Source organism: Dasypus novemcinctus, chromosome Y (genome assembly GCF_030445035.2).
Source record: "Dasypus novemcinctus isolate mDasNov1 chromosome Y, mDasNov1.1.hap2, whole genome shotgun sequence".
Taxonomy (NCBI): Eukaryota; Metazoa; Chordata; class Mammalia; order Cingulata; family Dasypodidae; genus Dasypus; species Dasypus novemcinctus.
The window spans coordinates 4,929,180-4,948,493 of record NC_092216.1 but is presented as its reverse complement, the minus strand read 5'-3'; the positions used below and the strand labels follow the sequence as shown (position 1 = coordinate 4,948,493).

General features: G+C 37.6%; 1 protein-coding gene across 2 annotated transcripts; it reads right to left on the bottom strand.

Annotated features, from left to right (window-relative positions):
* Positions 1-6,598: 6,598 nt before the first annotated feature.
* Positions 6,599-15,861, bottom strand: LOC139438318 (lipocalin Cav p 2.0101-like). 2 transcript variants are annotated; one of them, XM_071213420.1, is made up of 7 exons: positions 15,749-15,861; positions 15,157-15,296; positions 13,605-13,675; positions 11,882-11,992; positions 10,747-10,848; positions 7,377-7,402; positions 6,599-6,789 (listed from the first exon to the last, which is right to left on the bottom strand). In XM_071213420.1, exons 1-6 carry the CDS (start codon positions 15,806-15,808, stop codon positions 7,377-7,379), a joined length of 510 nt encoding a protein of 169 aa, XP_071069521.1. In that variant the 5' UTR covers positions 15,809-15,861; the 3' UTR covers positions 6,599-6,789. The 2 variants fall into 2 exon arrangements, with proteins under 2 accessions (XP_071069521.1, XP_071069520.1); XM_071213419.1 differs by having other exon boundaries at positions 6,601-6,792.
* Positions 15,862-19,314: the final 3,453 nt, after the last annotated feature.

Genomic DNA, 19,314 nt, shown 5'->3' with positions numbered 1-19,314 from the left:
CCACCTTTTCAACTGTTTTCTAGCCTTATGCATTCTCCAACACTAAGGCAGTCTTAGGAACTGTGTTCATCAGATAAAGACAGGTTTATGGGCAATTTTTAAATTGTATTGGGTCAACACAATAAACTATAGGCTTATTGGCTATTTGGGACATCTGCCTTGGTGGAGATTTCAAATTCCAAATATTTCAAAAGGATACCCCTGAAAGAACTCAAAGAAGGAGGTAGCATGGAGTATATTGGAATCCCCTCTTTCTGAGGAACATCTTTGAACTTCTCAAAATGTCATTATCAACATGCATTTCTATGCATAAAATCATCTTGCAAAAGGAAGAATGTTGTCAATTAATCCGAAAGAAATACTCAGAACATAAGTGTTATGGTTGAATGTTGACATCAGCTCTTTTTGTGGTAGAATTCAACTTTGTCTAAATTGTTTTTTTTAAGAAGATACTGGGGATTGAACCTGAGACCATGTACATGGGAAGAAGGTAACCAACCAAATGAGCTACACCCACTCATCAATGTTGTGTCCATTTTAAACAAGTGGCGGCAGACTTGACCCAGTGGTTAGGGCATCCGTCTACCACATGGGAGGTCCACAGTTCAAACCCCGGGCCTCCTTGACCCATGTGCAGCTGGCCCATGCACAGTGCTGATGCACACAAGGAGTACCCTGCCACGCAGGGGTGTTCCCTGTGTAGGGGAGCCCCACGCGCAAGGAGTGCGCCCCATAAGGAGAGCCACCCTGCGTGAAAGGAAGTGCAGCCTGCCCAGGAATGGCGCCGCACACACGGAGAGCTGACACAACAAGATGATGCAACTAACAGATACACAGATTCCCATGCCGCTGACAACAACAGAAGCGGACAAAAAAGAACACACAGCAAATGGACACAGAGAACAGACAACTGGGGCGGGGAGGGGGAGAAGGGGAGAGAAATAAAAAAATAAATCTTTAAAAAAGAATTTTAAACAAGTATGTTGCAAATATCAGTTGTCTCACTGAAGTTCATAATGGAAAATAAGATAATCCAAATCACTGAAATTTTACATGCCATCATCTGAAAGCTATTACTTTTATATCAAAAAATGCAAGAATTTTGGGCCAACTTCTGGAATCCCTACTTTTTCATTCTTTTTACTTTTTGTAATCTGGACCTGCTTTGTTCTTGACCCAAATATACTGGAATATATATTTTTTTCCTTCACAAGGTGCTACAACTGATGAATGTAGAGAAATTACTTTTATGATTACTTTGCATTCATTCTATTCCTTTACTTTTTTGGTAACAGTTGGTTTAATTTCTTTCCATACCATGACGTGGCAGTATAGATGACATATGTTAATGGAATGATTTGGAACACTGCTCGGTAACAAGTCTACTTCCCCTTGTTTGAATATCCTGAAAACCCTAAGCTCTTCAGATTGCGAGAGACAGACTGTGAGATGTGAGTCTCCTGTCTCCATGTGGTTGACCTTCTTCAAAGCTCTTTTTGTTCTCAAAAGCCTATTATCATGGCATTAACTTCTGTTCGTGTCAGGCAACTAGCCCTTGCTTGGTAAAGATCCATAGATCCTGGCAAACGTAGTGATTGGAGACAATTTATTTTTTAGACTATACATCTTTTTCTCAAAGTAATGCCTTGCAGATTTGAACTTCATCACAAAGAATACATCAAACATAATGATTTTAATGGTTTTTGGTTGTGAAAATTTCAACGTTTATCAGTCGGGCGAATTTTCAGTTTTTTATGTATGAAGGCTTTTTTTTGAAAATCTATTTTAAAACTGTCATAAAAGAAAGAACTTATGTGTCTCAATATTGTTATGGATTGTAATCAGTCATGATTAAGCTGTTTAATCTTTTGAGACTTGGATGTGATACATACCAAAGATTGCAGTTATCTTTGCGAATAAACCCTTCTCATCCATGTTGAGATTATGTGCTACCATGTCCCATTCTGTTGCAAATATTGCTTGGAAAAGCTTTTGCCTGTACCTATAAGTGGGGGAAGAGCATATTGATTTTCACCTTAATTTCTTTGTTCTTGATGAGCTATATCCTGGCTTATTGAGCATAGCTTTTAAAATGCTTACTAGACCAATGGTGTCTATCTCACTTTGCCTGTACAGAAAGTGCTATAATCAATGATGAAAGCAAGGAAGTAGGATTGCATATGAAAAGCAGGACTTTTACCTGTGGCCACTTTCAAATACAAGTCCACATTTGAATTTGTAGTCTTAATAAAATGTCTCAATAGCATGTACTCTAATGATGCCAACTATTTTAATCAGGATTCCGTTATGATATTATAAACACAAGCGTTCATTTTGTCTGTTTTTCTTCCCCTTATAACAGCAATGAAACTCAACGGACATTAGCAATGAAGTCAACTCACTATTCATTAAATTGCTGAAGGGCCGTGTACATATATTATTTGCCTTCCCTTGACCAGACTGCACTCTGGAAAATGACAATAATTATTGACTTTCTGTTACACAAGACCCAGGACTTTTATATAACAAATTGAACCCTGTCACTAATAAAGTCATAAGTGTAAAGTCAATTTGCTTGTTAGGAGAGGCCAGGATGACATGTGACAATTAGAGAAACAGGTTTATTAAGAAGTTTAAGGTGATTTAAGTGTGCTTGGTTACAGAAAATTGACCTTGATATTTGTACTCAAGATTCATATTACTCTTTAGGTCTTAATGTCATTTTAATTATCTTACAGCCCTTTCCAATACACTTAGGACATAAAAATTCTCAGTACACATTCTTTTGACTTATTGAACTGCATTCAAAGTTGTATATGTCTGAGAAAATGTATGATTTATCCCATTTTCTATGACAAAAATATGTGCTTGGAAAATTAAGTGGTTACTCTTCTAATTGTAAGATGAATTGAAAGTCACATATATGGTAATCTTCTATGAATTTGACTAGGAAATCTTTTCTGAATATATCTTTACCAGTAAACCAGTTGTACTTAACAATCAACTTCATCACAATTTCCTGTTGTTATTCTTCCAAGTGAAGCTTTTTCTATGCATTTACCATTAACTCTGGAAAACAAGCAGCTTCATGTTAACTGATATAAATAAACTCAATTTCCATATAATTAGGATATTCCTCCTTTGACATTATATGAGTGCTTATACCACTAGGAAATAAAGAGAAGGTCTGCCTATGGCTCAACTCATGGCATACCCGTAGTGAAGAGTATCACAATTTCAGGTCACTGAAATTCCTTCCTGCCTATCCCTCAAATCTTTGATGAAATGAATCAAATGCAGCTCCTGTTTCTCCTTGTATGCTAAGCCAATGAGCATGGCATTCGCTTGGTGGTATATAGTATAGACAGACTCCCAGAAAGCAACCTCACAGAAGCTTATGGTTTGTGCTCTTCAGCATAATAGCTATATTTTCCTGAAGCATGGATTCAGACCCTCTCAAGACAGAAACCTTTCCATGGTGTTTTTCCTATGCAATCTTTATTACATGACGCAATGTCTGAAGACCAGTGTGTCATCTGTGTCAATAAAGTCAATATCTGGCGGCGGACTTGGCCCAGTGGTAAGCGCATCCGTCTACCACATGGGAGGTCCGCGGTTCAAACCCCGGGTCTCCTCGACCCATGTGGAGCTGGCCCATGCGCAGTGCTGATGTTCACAAGGAGTGCCCTGCCATGCAGGGGTGTCCCCCGCGTAGGGGAGCCCCACGTGCAAGGAGTGCGCCCCGTAAGGAGAGCTGCCCAGTGCGAAATAAAGTGCAGCCTGCCCAGGAATGGCGCCGCACACACAGAGAGCTGACACAAGATGATGCAACAAATAGAAACACAGATTCCCGTGCCGCTGACAACAACAGAAGCAGACGAAGAACACGCAGCAAATAGACACAGAGAACAGACAATGGGGGGGAGGGGGGAAGGGGAGAGAAATAAATAAATCAATCTTTATAAAAAATAAAGTCAATATCACAGACATAAGTCTTGAATGGACCAATTTTGCTTCTATTTTCTTTGTTACTAGCTGCAATGAATAGCATAGTTTTGTTCTCTGAAACCTGTACAGAGTTCTAAGTCGACATCTTAATCTAACTTCTTTTATTTTCCTAAGGTAATCTGTCATGATTTACCTTTCCCCTTTATCTTTGCATTAAAAGCATATAGTATTAGTTAACAAACCAGAGCTTTATAAGATAAATAGCAAACCCAAATCAATAGTAACAAAAAATTGAGATACTCCTGATACAGCTTAAGCTCAGTTATCGAATGTCATGAGAAACTCAAACTCTAAGTTTGATTCTTGGCTAATCTAGTAGTGGATAGGCATAAATCAGGTAAGGTATATAAGTATAAATCAGAGTAGTAGGAAATCGATGAAACTTGGCTGAATGAGGGACAGCTAATTTGGAAGGTATCTGGAGAGATGAGGTGCCCTGCAAAGATGCACTTAAAAAGGCACAAAAAGGACACACACACCCTTCCTCATCAGCCAACTTCCTCCTCGTACTTTTGAGAGTCCTTGTGCAGATGCACATTTTTGATCAGGACAAACCAGAGCAAATACAAGGGACAATAGAAGAATCTTCATATCCTTTGTGCTTGTCAGTCTCTCTTTTGAAGGCACTAAAAGCAGGGTCAACTTTTTGGGAAATTCTGAACTTTCACCCCTTTTTATACCACCTTTCTGTGGACACTGCTGTTTGAGATCATCTTGTCAATTTTAAGAAATCATTTTGAAAGATGAACAATAAACATCTGACGGCAGCCATGTGTCATGCCTTGGGGAAATAGGTGCCTCTTTCCTTGTTTCCCCAAACAAAGTTCTGGAACATGGTCTCCTGAGTGATTTGGATCAAATTTACATGTCCCATGTGACATGTAGACATCTAGCTGTTCTCGAGTCTGCTTTATTTTCTTCTTGGTCATGGGCACACTGGATACCACTTTTTTTTTTTTTCTCCCGCATGGAAAAGAGGGCAATTTAGTCCATATAGTTTAACTAATCTAGATTCTGATTCTCACTGGGTTGGTTGTTGTGGCTGAATTCTGTTATATCTAATTTTTGTTTAGTGACCAGCCAGTAGGTATTGTTTAGTCTATACTCTCTTTAGAAACTTATCACCCAACATCGTATGTAGTCTCTGCTGCATGGGTGTTTATAATTATTATTTCCTTTTTCTTCTTCATTACAGTTTTCTGAGGGGCCATCACTGCATTCTTGCAATGATTTCTCACTGTTCCTTAAATACTTGGCGTCAACAATGTACAGATGCCTTGTCCAAATGGCAGTCACGGTGCCTTGAGACACACTATCAAAGTTCAGGCATTTTATACTCAGCCAGGGATGATTTTGTAACTAGAGCCTTGTGACATTCTTGTGATATACCTGCAACCTGTAATGTAAGCATAGATTTCCATTTGAGGAATAAATCAGAAGATTCAAACATTCCTATGAAGGTCTCATCTTCTATACCTCCTTCTCCATTGTTGCCTAGTTTCTTTCTTGCTCCAACTCTAAGGTAGTCTTAGGAGCTGCGATATTCCCCTTCCCTTCCATTTGCTGGCCCTCAATTGCTGCTCTTTTCTCTAAGGCTTCTGGGAACAGGGCATGTCTGCAACACTACATTTAAGAGTAGCTCTCTTCAAGGACAGCAAGATGCTGGTCACTTCACGTTTACCAGCCATAGAGCTGGGTGGGATGACAGCAGCTGCAAGTAAAACACAACAGACCCTTTCTTCTCAACAATGTCCAGTAACTGGTTTGGGGTGAAAAACTTTCAAATTATTGTATGCTATCTGTAACTTGACAGAGTTTAGAAATGATGGTCTTTGAGCATTTTGCCAGATTTGTTGGTTGGAGGAGAGAACTTGCTGAAGTCTCAAACTTTATGTATTGCAAAGTGAAGCTGCTCCTTTCACACAGCTATTAGTGGGGTCTCATGAGAAAGTGTGTGATAAATACTTGGCTCAGCATAGGTAGTTATTCATGGATACTGCCCACCTCTCTGAATCACAAAACATAGGTATGACCTTTGGAATTTATGCTGGTGTGTGTAAAAAAAAACAACCTCTTAACCCCTCAATCTTGATATCTGATGATAGTAATATTACGAAAGAGGAGGTCCCCACCCAAAGAAGAAGCTTTAAGAACCTGAGAGGTATTGGGCTGACAAGAGTAACACCTTCCTCAAAGTTAAGACTTGGGAGCTATTACATCCTCTGCTGGAGAGTCCCGTTCCTTACCCTCACACAGCACATCAATACCATTCAATGATGAAATGATTAATATGTTTCCTGATGTCCTTAGGAAAACAGAAGTACCTTCTGAATATGGTCTGGCCATCCTTCCTCATCCCATAAATGACATTGAAGGGCATGCTTATACCATATGGTATCAATACCTTCCATGACCCTTTACCTAATTTTCTTCTCTCACCACGACCCTCCCAACAATTCAATATTCCTAAAAGGAACAGTTTGTTCTTCCATTATAGACATCCTTTTATGAATGGCAGTAAATAGATGTTTTTTTTGCATTACAAAGAAGCCACTGTGCTTCATAGACATATTTGTGTATATAGACTTATTCAGTTTATTTAATCATTTAGAAATCAGGTCACGAAACAGCCTAGAAGTTGACTACAAGAAAAGTCTTGAGGTAATCATCATGACTTGCTAGGATGGAAGAGAATATGATTCGAAAGCACACATTATCTTCTTATTGATGAGCTTGATGCCATGGAGAAGATGGAGTAGTTTTCATTCTTCATACAATTATCTTCTTTAATCATGTAAAATAATTAAAAATATAGTTTCACTGATGTTAACGATGTGATGGAGTGAGAGAGTCAAAGCAAGATAAAGGCAATTGTTCTGAACAAAGGGGAAATTTCTCAAGCGAAACTCATCTCAGAGAACTCCATCTATGTATACGCCTGTGTGAGGTCTACAGGGAACCCAATATTAGGACACTAATCTGAAGTTACGAGGTTGCTTTCTCATGGCTCCAGAATGTATGAATTATCTCCTGTACATGTCCACATGACATGCCTCTTCTATAAATCTTGTTTAATGTTATTAATGATATTGTGAGATTGAGGTAAATTATCCCCACTGCATCTCACCAGGATTAATCATCTCTCATAGTGCACTGGTTCCTGATACAGAGAAAATCCCTCAGTTCAATTTGGATTAATGTTACTTTTTTCATATTTTAAAACCAAATGCATGTGGAAACCATAAGCTTGTCACCGTTCAAGTGACATAGTATTGTTATTCAATTCTTATAAATGAATAACACTGAGGAAAAGGAAGTCTTAACAGTCTGAAAAAATTAGGAGTCATAGGTAGTATAAATTTACTTACCTAAACAGTGTCTTTTGGGCAGGTATCTGTGAAAGAGAATGAACAAGAAAAATTGATCAAAATTTCTCAACATTTGTATGGATTTTTTAAATAAAATATTTTTAAAAAGATGATTTTGGAAAAGGAATTTTTATGGTCCATAATTACTTGTCCATTTTAAAAGATTATTATTATTAGAGAAGTCACGAGCTTACAAAACAATCATAAATAATGTGCAGAATTCCTACACAACACTCCTCCACCAACACCTTACATTGTTGTGGAAAATTTTTTACAGATTATGAAAGAACCTCAGACTGTAATCACTAACTATGGTCTACAGAATGCATTTGGTATATTTTTGAGCCTATCCCCCATTATTAACACAGTAGCTTCTTTAACTTTGATGCAAGAATATTAAAATATGGCTGTTAACTGTAGCCCAGATTTACATTAATTGTATTTTTCCCATGCATCTCCATATTCTTGCCCTTTATAATTGTGATATACATTTGTTCTAGTTCATAGAAAGCCATTCTTGTATTTGTACTATTAGCCACAATCCTCATCCACTTCTGGATTTACTATGTTATTCAGTCCCTAGATTTTTCTCTAGTTTTCTTTCAATTGACATTTACATCTCTAGACTATCCTTTCAGCCACAATCCCATTTATAAACCAGCTACATTAGTTCTACTCACTATAATGTGTTACCATCAACTCTATCAATTTTCACACTTTCACAATTTACTTAAGACTTATACATACATTAAGCATCAGTACCCCTTCTCAGCCCTCGTTCTATCTCCTAATAACTTATACTCCAGGTTTAACTCTGTGTTTATGCTCTATATTTAGTTCATATTAGTGAGGTCATGTAAAATTTGCCCTTCTGTGTCTGGTTTATTTCACTCAAAATAATGTCTTCAAGGTTCATCCATGTTATCATGTGTGCCCAAATTTCATTTCTTCTTACAGCATCATAATATTCCATCATATATACATAGAAAATTTTGTTTGTCCTTTGGTTGATGGGCACTTGTGTTTCAATATTTTGGCAATTGTGAATAATGCTGCTCTGAATGTCGATGTGCAAATGTCTGTTCATGTCACTGTTTTCCGTTCTCCCGGAAACATTCCTAATAGAGGGATTGCCAGATGATACACCTGTTCTATATTTAGCTTGAGGAACTGATGAACTGTTTTCCACACAGGTTACATCATTTTACATTCCCACCAAGAGTGAAGGATTGTTCCTATTTCTCACATCCTCTCTACCACTTACTGTTTTCTGTTTTTTAAAAAAATAATGGCCATTTTCTGAGGTGTGAGATGATATCTCACTGTAGTTTTGATGTTCATTTCCCTAATACCTAGTGATATTGGACATATTTCAAATGCATTTTCACCATTTATATTTCCTCTTTGGAGAAATGTCTATTTAAGTCTTCAGTCCATTTTTAAATTGCACTGCTTTCTCTTTCATGTTTGGGTTGTAGGATCTCTTCAAATAGCATGGCACTCAAACTGCGATCGTATATGTGGCTTCCAAAAGGTTTTTCCAATTGAGTAGGTTGCCTTTTTACCTTTTTGACAAAGTCCTTTGAATTACAAAAGTGTTTAAGTTTGAGGAGGTCCCATTTATCCTTTTTTTTTTTTCTTTGTCATTGCATGTGCTTTCAGTATAAAATTTAAGAATCTGTGACCTACCACCAGGTCTTGAAAATGTCTTCCTACAGTTTCTTCTAGGAGTTTTATGGTTCTATCTTTTATACTTAGGTCTTTGATCCATTTTGAGTTAATTTTTGTATAAGGTATGCGCTAGGAGTCTTCTTTCTTTCTTTTGGATATGGATATCCAGTTCTCCCAGCACCATTTGTTGAATAGACTGTTCTGCCTCAACTGGTGGGCTTGATAGCCTTGTCAAGTATTACTTGACCATAGATGTGAGGTTTTGTTTCTGAACCACCAGTTTGGTTTCATTGATCAATATGTCTATCTATATGCCAGTACCATGCTGTTTTTACCACTATAACTAGGTAATATGATTTAAATTCTGGAAGTGAGAGTCCTCCAATTTCCTTTTTGAGATGTTTCTGGCTATTTGGGGCCCCTTACCCTTCCAAAGAAATTTGATAATTATACTTTTCATTTCCTTAAAAAGGGCTTTTGGAATTTTTATGAGAATTGTATTGAATCTGTTTACCAATTTGGGCAGAATTGACAATCTGAATGATATTTAGTCTTCCAATCCATGAACACAGAATGATCTTCCATTTATTTAGATCTTCTTTGATTACTTTTAGCAATGCATTGTCATTTTCTGAATAAAAAGTGCTTTCCATCTTTGGTTATGGTTATTCCTAAGTACTTAATTCCTTTAGCCACTATTGTAAATGGAATTTACTCCCCTGATTTCTCCCTCAAATTGCTCACTGTCCATTCTTTTTTATTTTGCTTTTATTTTAAATGAGTTTTTATTTTAGAATAGTTTTGTGATTAACAGAAAAATCACAAAAATAGTACAGAGAGTTCGCATATATCCTTTACCCAATTTCCCCTATTTTAAACCTCTGTTAGTGTGAATTCATTTGTCACCAGTAATGAACAATTGTAAAGACAATACTTCATCAGGTTTCCTTAGCTTTTGTTGATTGTCCTTATTCTGATCTCTTCTGGGACACCATGTTGTCATGTCCCCTGCGTCTCTTCCAGACTGTCGTGATTCATTAGACTTTCCTTGTTTCACATACCTTGATGGTTTTGAGCAGTGATGGGCAGGTCTTTTGTAGAGTGTCCCATAATATGGATTTGTCTAATAGATTTCCTTAAGATCTTTCTTTTTGCTTAATTTTTTACAAAAGGAGAAGCTGTGGATTTATAGAACAATTACGGATAAACTATAGGAATCCCCTATACCATCCTATTATGAACAGTCTTCATTGGTGTGGAACATTTGTTACACTCAATGAAAGCACACTTTTATGTCTATAGTTTTAACTATGGTCCATAGTTTAACTTAGGGTTCACTGTTCGTGTTGGGCATTTCCATGAATCTTAAAATGTTTATTCCGTTACCATACATACAACCTCACATTTCCTTTTAACCACGTTCAGATATATGTTGCAGTGCTGTTAATTACATTCACAATGTTGTGCTACCACCATGACCATCCATTCCCAAAATATGAACATTGTTGCAATAGGAAGTCAGTACATGTTAAGCTTTAACTTCTCATTCCCTATCCACACTCATTCCCTGGAAACCTATACTGTAGATTGTAACTCTGCGAGATGGCTTATTCTTTGAACAGGAAATCTGAACCAAGACTCATAGTATAATTTAATAACACATAAGTTTTATATTCTAGGAAAATTATAGTGAAGTTACCTGTATTGCTGACTTTCAAGATATTTTCTTTTGGTATACCCTTCTTAATAGTCTCTTCTTCAAACTTCTGAGATTCCTCAGGACTGACATCATTGCCTTTAGCTAAATAATTATAGGTGACAAGCAGAAGAGATGCTGATTAGTATCTTCAAATTCTTCTACATTTTCTAGTAGGATGACACAGTGTGGAAATCAGATCTTCATGGATAAAATTTGCAGAGTCCAAACATTTAATGTGTCATCCTTTCCTCTTCTTAGGGCTACCAAGGAAATTAGAACTGGCTGTCCTACAACCTTGAGCTTCCCATATCATACATGGAGGTTTGGAGACAGTAACCCTGAGGTTTTCAGGATTCTCAAAGTGGTGACTGTTACTTTGGTCTCTGCCTACTTTTGTAGGATCTATTCCCTGTTTTTGTCAAACCCTACACCAATAATGGGAAAAGAGGATTTGAACCTTGCACTGTCACGTATGATAAGAACAAAAGCATTATTCACCTTTGTCAAAGAAAAAGTTCGTTCTCTGTCTATGTCAAATTTGGATCTAATACAGGAAAACTTCAAAGGCATCTAATAATGCCCTTGTGGACTTATTCAGAGAGAGAAATTGTTGATTTGGTAAGAACACTGGATTGGAGGGATTAAATTTAATTTAGTGCTTTGTGGGTTTTTTTTTTCCCCCATAACACAATCAGTCTTACACACTATTTTAATTAATGTGATGAAAGATTTTGGGTTGAAATGAACAAATTCAGGACTGGAAACCTGAGGTGTACTAAATTTGAGTTTTAAATCTCATTTCACTTAGGTGATATAACCCATCTATACCAGTATGTGTTATTTGGCAAAGACCTCATGGATCCTCCTGAAATACTGCTGGATATCCAGGACAAGTGCATGGAGTGGTAGAAAATCCTTCTGAGAGGACCCTATAGCAGATATATTTTTTCTTCTCCAATAAACAACAGTCACCATCCCTGAGTGAATCAACCAAGGCAAAAGTCTCATGTCTGAATATTTCTCCACTATAAAGTTATTAATAAACATATCGCCCATCCATAAATCTCTTCTTCTTTGGAAAATATAAATAATGTTAATGCAGTTTATTCTGCCAAGAATAAGTTAGAATACATACCTATGATTTCAGTCAAATGTGTGGTTTGACCATTCTCATCCACATTGACGACATAAAACATCATGGCATCACTTTCTGCAAAGACTAATTCGACGATATTTTCTCCCCTGACTATGAAAGACAAAAAATATTTTAACCTCACAATATCTTGTTTATTTTTTCATTTTACATGTATTTTTAAGCATAACATTATGTATCCTTTCTTTCCCAATGATCTGTGTCTCATTTCCATTCTTCAAACATGTGGGGATCAATTATGACCGCTAATGTTGTAGAAAATTGTTCTACCTATTGCCAACTTTCTCAACCAGTAAAATTCTCCTTCTTTCACAATTTCCTAAATATGATCACAATATACGATGGCTAATGAGAGCAACGCTCTATAAACCATGTGAATCCTGCAGTGGGAGACCTGGAGACATTTCCCACCAACTCACAAGATGCCATTTTCAACTTTTCCGGAATTTTGCGAGCCAATTGTCAAGCACAGCCATTCTTTTAAAATATACAAATAAATTATTTGTCACTGTGAATTTGGAGTTATTTAAGCTACAATATGGAGGGCATAGATGAATTAAAGGACTAGGAATAATCAAATGTGTCAATATTGATATTACCATGTAGTAGGTAAGAAGAAAGTTTTTCCAAACGGATGCACTTAGGTTATGATCAGAAGTTATATATGCCCAGGTTGGTATTCTTATCATGGTTACAATTGGACCTGGATTGCGAGAGATATCCTGTATTTTTCCCAAACCACTTTGCCTAGGGGGAATTTCTTTTATTGCATGGGGCCAAAACTAAGCCCAATAAAATCCATTTCTCGTCACTTTTTACAAAAATACCTGAAAATACCAGTAAAGAAACAGGAAGACCTAGTTTGCATGGAAGGAAAGATGACAGACAACAGTGATGATCAGCACAACAAATATTAAAACAATGAAAGTAGAACAGAAGAATACAATTGGTGATTGAAAAAATGAGCTTCCCATTGAGGTACTGGCAAAATCTTGCATATGCATTGTATGTACTTGTATTTCAAGTTGGTCCTGCAGCTTTATGCAAAAGATCGTCAGTCAAAATCATGACCTAAAATTAGACTTTTTCCATAAAATTTCAAACATTTAGAGATCTGATTACTTAATTTTATGGTACTTGTGTTTGAATATTATTTATAGCTTTTGTGAACTGTTATGGAGAGAAATTTGAACTAATTCTCTCGCTGCTTTAAAACAAAGCTCAAATTATGACAGGGTTTGGCATTTTTCCTGCTATTTTAGTTATGCCTACACTTAATTTTTTGGAATTTAAACAGATCATAGTTCTTAAACAGCTTAATCATTTTGATGGTTTATTTGGCTAAAGACAAAAGTAATATTGAATAAGAGAAGAAACAATGGTGAAATAATTGGTATAATTTTAAGTAGCTTTAAATACTTCCTCATGTATGAGGATCATATGAAAAAAGTGTACTTGATCGTGTTCTTAGATACACTTAATAACAGGATTTCACAGATGGACCTTGTTACCTAACATTTATCCTGACTTTGTCTGACAAAATGAATTTTTGGAGAATTAAGTGACTTTTCAGATTGGATTTGGAATTAGGGTAGGTATTACACTAAAATCCAGACATGGAAATCCTGGACTGAGCTAAGATGATGAATTTGAACACCCACCATAGTCTGAGACTTTCACTCATAAGAAAATATTACCTACTTACACTGAAGCCCGTACTGATTTTCTCCTATTCTCCTTCCCTCTGCTGTGTGCTTCTGGCATACACCATCATCCCTAGAGACAAACGAACAAAATATTCCTGATTACTTATTCACCCATCAAAACTTTTGTTTGGCCTGAGGGAGTATCTAGGTTAAGAAATGTTAATTGGTAAAAATAGATTTTCAGTCTCATGCTCATTTGTTCTCTCCAGAAGGTGCTGGGACAACTTACTCCAGGGTTTCTCCACCTCAGCACTTATCGACGTTCTGGGCTGACAATTATCTTTTGTAGGAACTGTTTTGTGCTTCCAAGGATGTTGGGCATCTTTGGTCTCTACCCACTAGTTGCCAGTAATGACCATTCTCCTATGCTGAGAAGACAGAGATGTACCCCCTGTAGGAGTAGAAGTAGAAACACTTCTGCTTGAGAGTGACTGCTCTATTCCTTTGATGTAAGCAATTGCCCTCTCTTTTTCTCTGTCCCCCAGACCATTCCTTCTCCTTTAACTTACATACTGGTGTTTCCCTAGACTCTAAAGGGTTCACTCTTTCTGAGCTAAGTTGGCAATTCTTTCAATTCATTTAACACTTATTAAGGAAAAATATTCAAATATATCAGAGATAGAGAAATGGACATAGGCGTTGGATAAAGATTCGGATAGACATTCTTTGGGGGACAGCACTTCAGGTTGAAATGCATGTTAGAGTAAACTTTATGCAATTTATGCCCAATACATGTAAAAACTCTGATGCATCAACCACATTGATACATGGTAGATGACTATCACTGGCCAACATTTCAGGCTTTCAAGAGAGCAGTTTTCCTTACTGACTCCATCACTCCATTTTTAAGGATACTGTCCCAAGTAGGCTACTATCCCCCTTGCCCTCAAGAAATCACCTCATGGCGAACCCCAGGTGGTTCGTTTAATATTGATGATACCCAACCAAATGAAGAACATCCTTCTGTGATGGTTAGGCTACTGTGTCAAATTGGCCAAGTAATTGTGTGCAGTTGTTTGGTCCAGCAAGCCCTGGGCTAACTGTAATACAAGGGCATTTATGGACTTTAGTCACCATTGACTTGACTGCAGTGGTAAATCATAGATAGCTGATTACAATTACATCAATCAGGGAGATTGCCATCAGCAGTGAGTGACACTTTATTCAATCAGTTGAATGTCTTAAAAGGGGAAGTGATTCCAGCATTGAGTGAGAACTTCCCAGCTCGTCTTTGGACAGCCAGCATCTCCCAGAACTCATCAAGAACCTTCACTGGATTTTCATCAGAGCTCCTGGTTGCAGCCTGCCTGCAGAACCTGGACTTGTGCATCCCACGGTCATGTGAGAGACTCATATAAAATTGCATACTATTGACAGATATGTCTTATTGATTCTGTTTCCCATGAAAATCCTGACTACTATACCTTCTAAGATTAAATTTAAGAGATGATAAACCTTGAACCTAATTCTGACATCCATGCAAATTTGAGGCCAAACCCTCTGGGATATGTCAACATTATTATTGCTTTAATATTTGTAAATTTTTCTTACTTGACATAAAAATCGAAGGACATTGTTTCACCAGTGCTATCCTGCACCACCGACCGGACATAACCCCGAAGTGGGCCATCTTCTTCTATCTTGTCTATGTTATCAGCTGCTAAGTAAATGGTGTTCCATGTTCCTGAAAACTAAAAAGAAACCATTTTCATAAGAAAGGTTGATCAATATCTATTCTCAATCCACACCTATACTAAACATTACTTCTAATTCATGTCAGAAGAAAGAAATCCTACCATAACTGAACAAACCAGGGCTCTAATCACTGTCTAATAAAATTACCTATAATGAAATAATGATATAAATTAAAATATGAAATATGAAATTATGAGTTTCTTGAAAGAGCTAAAGCAGTCTCATCAAATGTCTTGGGAACGCAAAGCCAACATTCTGATTATTTGGGTTCTTCATTTATAGACAATTAAGATGGAGACTTAGAGCTGGAAGTTACAAGATTTTTAAAAAATCAGTCTGTAGATAGAAAGATTCAGGCAACTTTGGATACAACCATACGCAATGGAAGACTGACACACTCGCCGCTTGGGTAGAACAAATTCCCCCCGGCACAGTCTGCCCCTCGTACCGTTTGCTGTTCTTCAGCACAAACCAGACCAAGAACAAGAGAAAGCAGCAGAATTTTCATTTTGTTGATTTGGTTGATGGTTGTCAATTCCTCTACTAGAGTGGCAGAGAGTGAGCTACTTGCTGGAGAGAACCTGAATTTGTGTCTCATTTTATATATTTGTCTGTTGGCATGAAATGTACTAGTTGTCGATCAAAAGCCTTGGGTTATTCTTAACTCTTCCCATAACATCCTGGTTGGCGGTGATGGGCTTTCCATGACTATTTGACTAATGAGATTAGTTTCAAGAGAAGCTTACCCTGGCCAGATACTGACCTTTACTGTCATTTAGAGAGCACATTACATCAGAGATATTTCAAGGGCAGTAATATGGATTTTCTCTAATATCTTGAGGTCAGAAGAGGAGTGTGGAGTATAAGACATGAGTTAAAGAGCCCTGCATTATTTAATTGTGGGGGTACATTCAAACTAATATTCTAAAACTCTTACTGCCTTATTTACCAACCTTAACACGTGGCACCTAATCCATGAATCACAGTTTTCAAGACATCCCATCAAAATGGTCAATACTTAAATCTAACTAAACATTTTCAACAAGAATATATTCCTAATATGGGATCACTCCTAAACCCATCACTATAGTTTTGGTTACCTATGGATCTACAACTAAATCTCATTGATTTTCTCTCTTTTTTTTCACATTCTTGCATTATTTATGGCTAAATATATTGTGTGAGACATGCTCTTTCCTTTCATCTTCTTGAAATCTCCATATGGTACCAACCAAGATTCCATTTGTAGATGTCCTCAGTGTATCCAGGCAAGCTGTCTATTTCTCCAAGCCTCCGCTATCTAGAGGACATGACATTTATCATCTTCTTCCCTCAAGAAGCCTTTACCATCCTTTTGTGTGAGAAAACCATTCTGGAGAAAGGACCTAATCCTTACTGGAGGAAAAGAAAGTGATTCATTTCCATTATTCTAGCTTTCTAACAAAGTTATTTTAAAAAACTAATTTTGAGCTACTATATAGCCATTGACTCAATTCATTCTCTAAGCAAGCAGGAAAGGGGAGTCGATACCATCCAATTTTTAGCAATACCTTTGCTGCTGGTTATAAGAGCACATTTTTCAGTAGTGTAAGTTTAGAGCAGTCTTTCCAAATTTGGCATGTCTTATGAGTCATGTATGGTGCTTGTTAGTCATGAAGATTTTTAAAAATTAATTAATTTTTCTTCTTTATTTTCTTTTAAATGTTATATTAAAAGATATGAGGTCCTCATATAGCCCCCACCCCCCCTCATCCCACTCCTCTCACATCAACAACTTCTTCCATCATTGTGGCACATTCACTGCACCTGGGGAATACATTTTGGAGCACTGCTGCACCACATGGACTGTGGTCTACATTGTAGTCTACACTCTCCCCCAGTCCACCCAGTGGGCCATGGCAGGACACACAATCTCCAGCATCTGTCCCTGCAGCACCACCCAGGACAACTCCAAGTCCTGAAAATGCCCCCACATCATATCTCTTCTTCCCTCTCCCTACTTTCAGCAGCTACCGTGGCCACTTTCTCCACATCACTACTACAATTTCTTCCATTACTAATCACAATAATTCCCCAGCAGAACACCAGTAAGTCCACTCTAATCCATATTCTATTCTTCCATCCTGTGGACCCTGGGATGGTTATGTCCAGTTCCTCTCTACATGAGGAGGGGGCTTAGATTCCTCATGGATGATGGATGCAATTCTGCTTGCAGCTGTAGGCACTCTTGGCTCCCTGGTGTGGTGGTTGACCTTCTTCACCTCCCTGTTAGCTGGCCAGGGTAAGTCTAATAAACCAGAGGGTAGGAGTCACAAGTCTGTATGTTCATGTTCTTATCCTGCAGTTTTTAATTATCAGATTTGGTACAGGGGCTCATAAACTAATAGGATGTTGGTAATTTTATCTAACTGAGAACATTTGGCAATGTCTTGAGATATGTTTGTTTCTGAAAACTGGGAGTAGTGTGTGCATTGTTACCACCTGGTTATCAAACTTTGGGGGGAGAAGGTGCTCTACTATAGAGAACAGACCCAGAGGTGCTGGTAAACATCCGATGCACAACACAGCCCTATATACACCCCACAAGGATTCACACTTCAAGAGGGCTCAAGTTGAGAAGTCCTGGTTATATGTGTGAGCATGATCATTCCACACTAAGTCAAAGCCTCCTTTGCTACAGTGTCCTCCAGCTCCCTCCATGGTTTGCTTGTTCTCCTAACTCTTTCCCAACTGGACCCCTAGACTTGGTGCACCTTAGTCTCGTTTTTACTTGTCTTCCCCATAATCAGTCACTTCCACAAGTACTAACTCCTCTCTCCTTTCCCTCTATTTTATTTCCCTTTTAAACAATCTCCATCCCCTAGAGAGTAAACTCCATAAAAACACAGGCTTTAGTTTTCGCCTGAATCTCCAGCACACAGGACTGGTTATTGAATGAAGAGCTGTGCCTAAGGGTGTTCTTTCAACTGGGAAAACTGAGAGAACCCTGCTCTAAAATAAGTTTATTTCCAGATGAATGAAAATGCCAGAACAGCTCTAAAGTACTGGGAACCAAAAATCATGCCCATCAGTCACACAATCAGACTCATTGTATAAAGGATTAAATGGAAGGCGTCATTGCATGCAGTCAGTTGGACCATTGCACATGGCTGTGAATGGTGGAGTATGCCCAGATATAGGTAGATTACAGAAGTACTTGTGGGGAGAAATCCCCAGTCCATGAATGGTCACGCCTAACACATAAGAAAGGGAAAGTTGTGTCACATTCAATAAAACACAAAGGAAATGGAAGGGAGAAAGGCTTAAGAATCCTCAAAAAGTGAATTTACCACTTCAAAATAGAATAAGAAGTATCAAATGAATACCTGTGTCCTACATTTTAGCGTAGCTCGCATTCTGAGGTGGCAGGCAGCCAAGGCCAATCCTGAAAGATCAGTAGCAAACATGGCCACTTCTCAAGTTTTCTCACTAGAAATACTTTCCTTGGAGGTTCCCAGAAGCTTATGCCTGCCATCCAGTGTTGTTCAAATCCATCCATGTGAACACGAAAATATTTTTTTAATAAAAGCCCTGACATATTCCATGACATTCCAATTCCAACAGAAGCATCTGGAAACTTTAGGCATGGAGACATTCTGAAAGGACTAGTTATGATGTCCTACAAATGTCAGAGAGGGCAGTTCCCAGAAACAAAGTTATCATTGTCTCTCTCCACTATTCACCTGCAGTTTTATGCTCCTGGGTTAGTATTTTCCTTTGGCTGGTTTCTATTTCCTCTTTGCCTTGATTTAAGCATGTCAATTGATTTACCAAATGATTAGCATTCCATTCCTTGGTGATATTTTAATCAGTCAGCCTCTGGACTTAGTCTTTTATCAAAATATAGAGATCACTTAGATATGAATTATCTACCCCAGTTATTGCTGAATATTAACTTGTCCCATATTTGATGGAAAAAGCAAGGTCACCAGCAATCAATTTTTTTTTGTCTTTATTTATTTTTTTTAATATTAC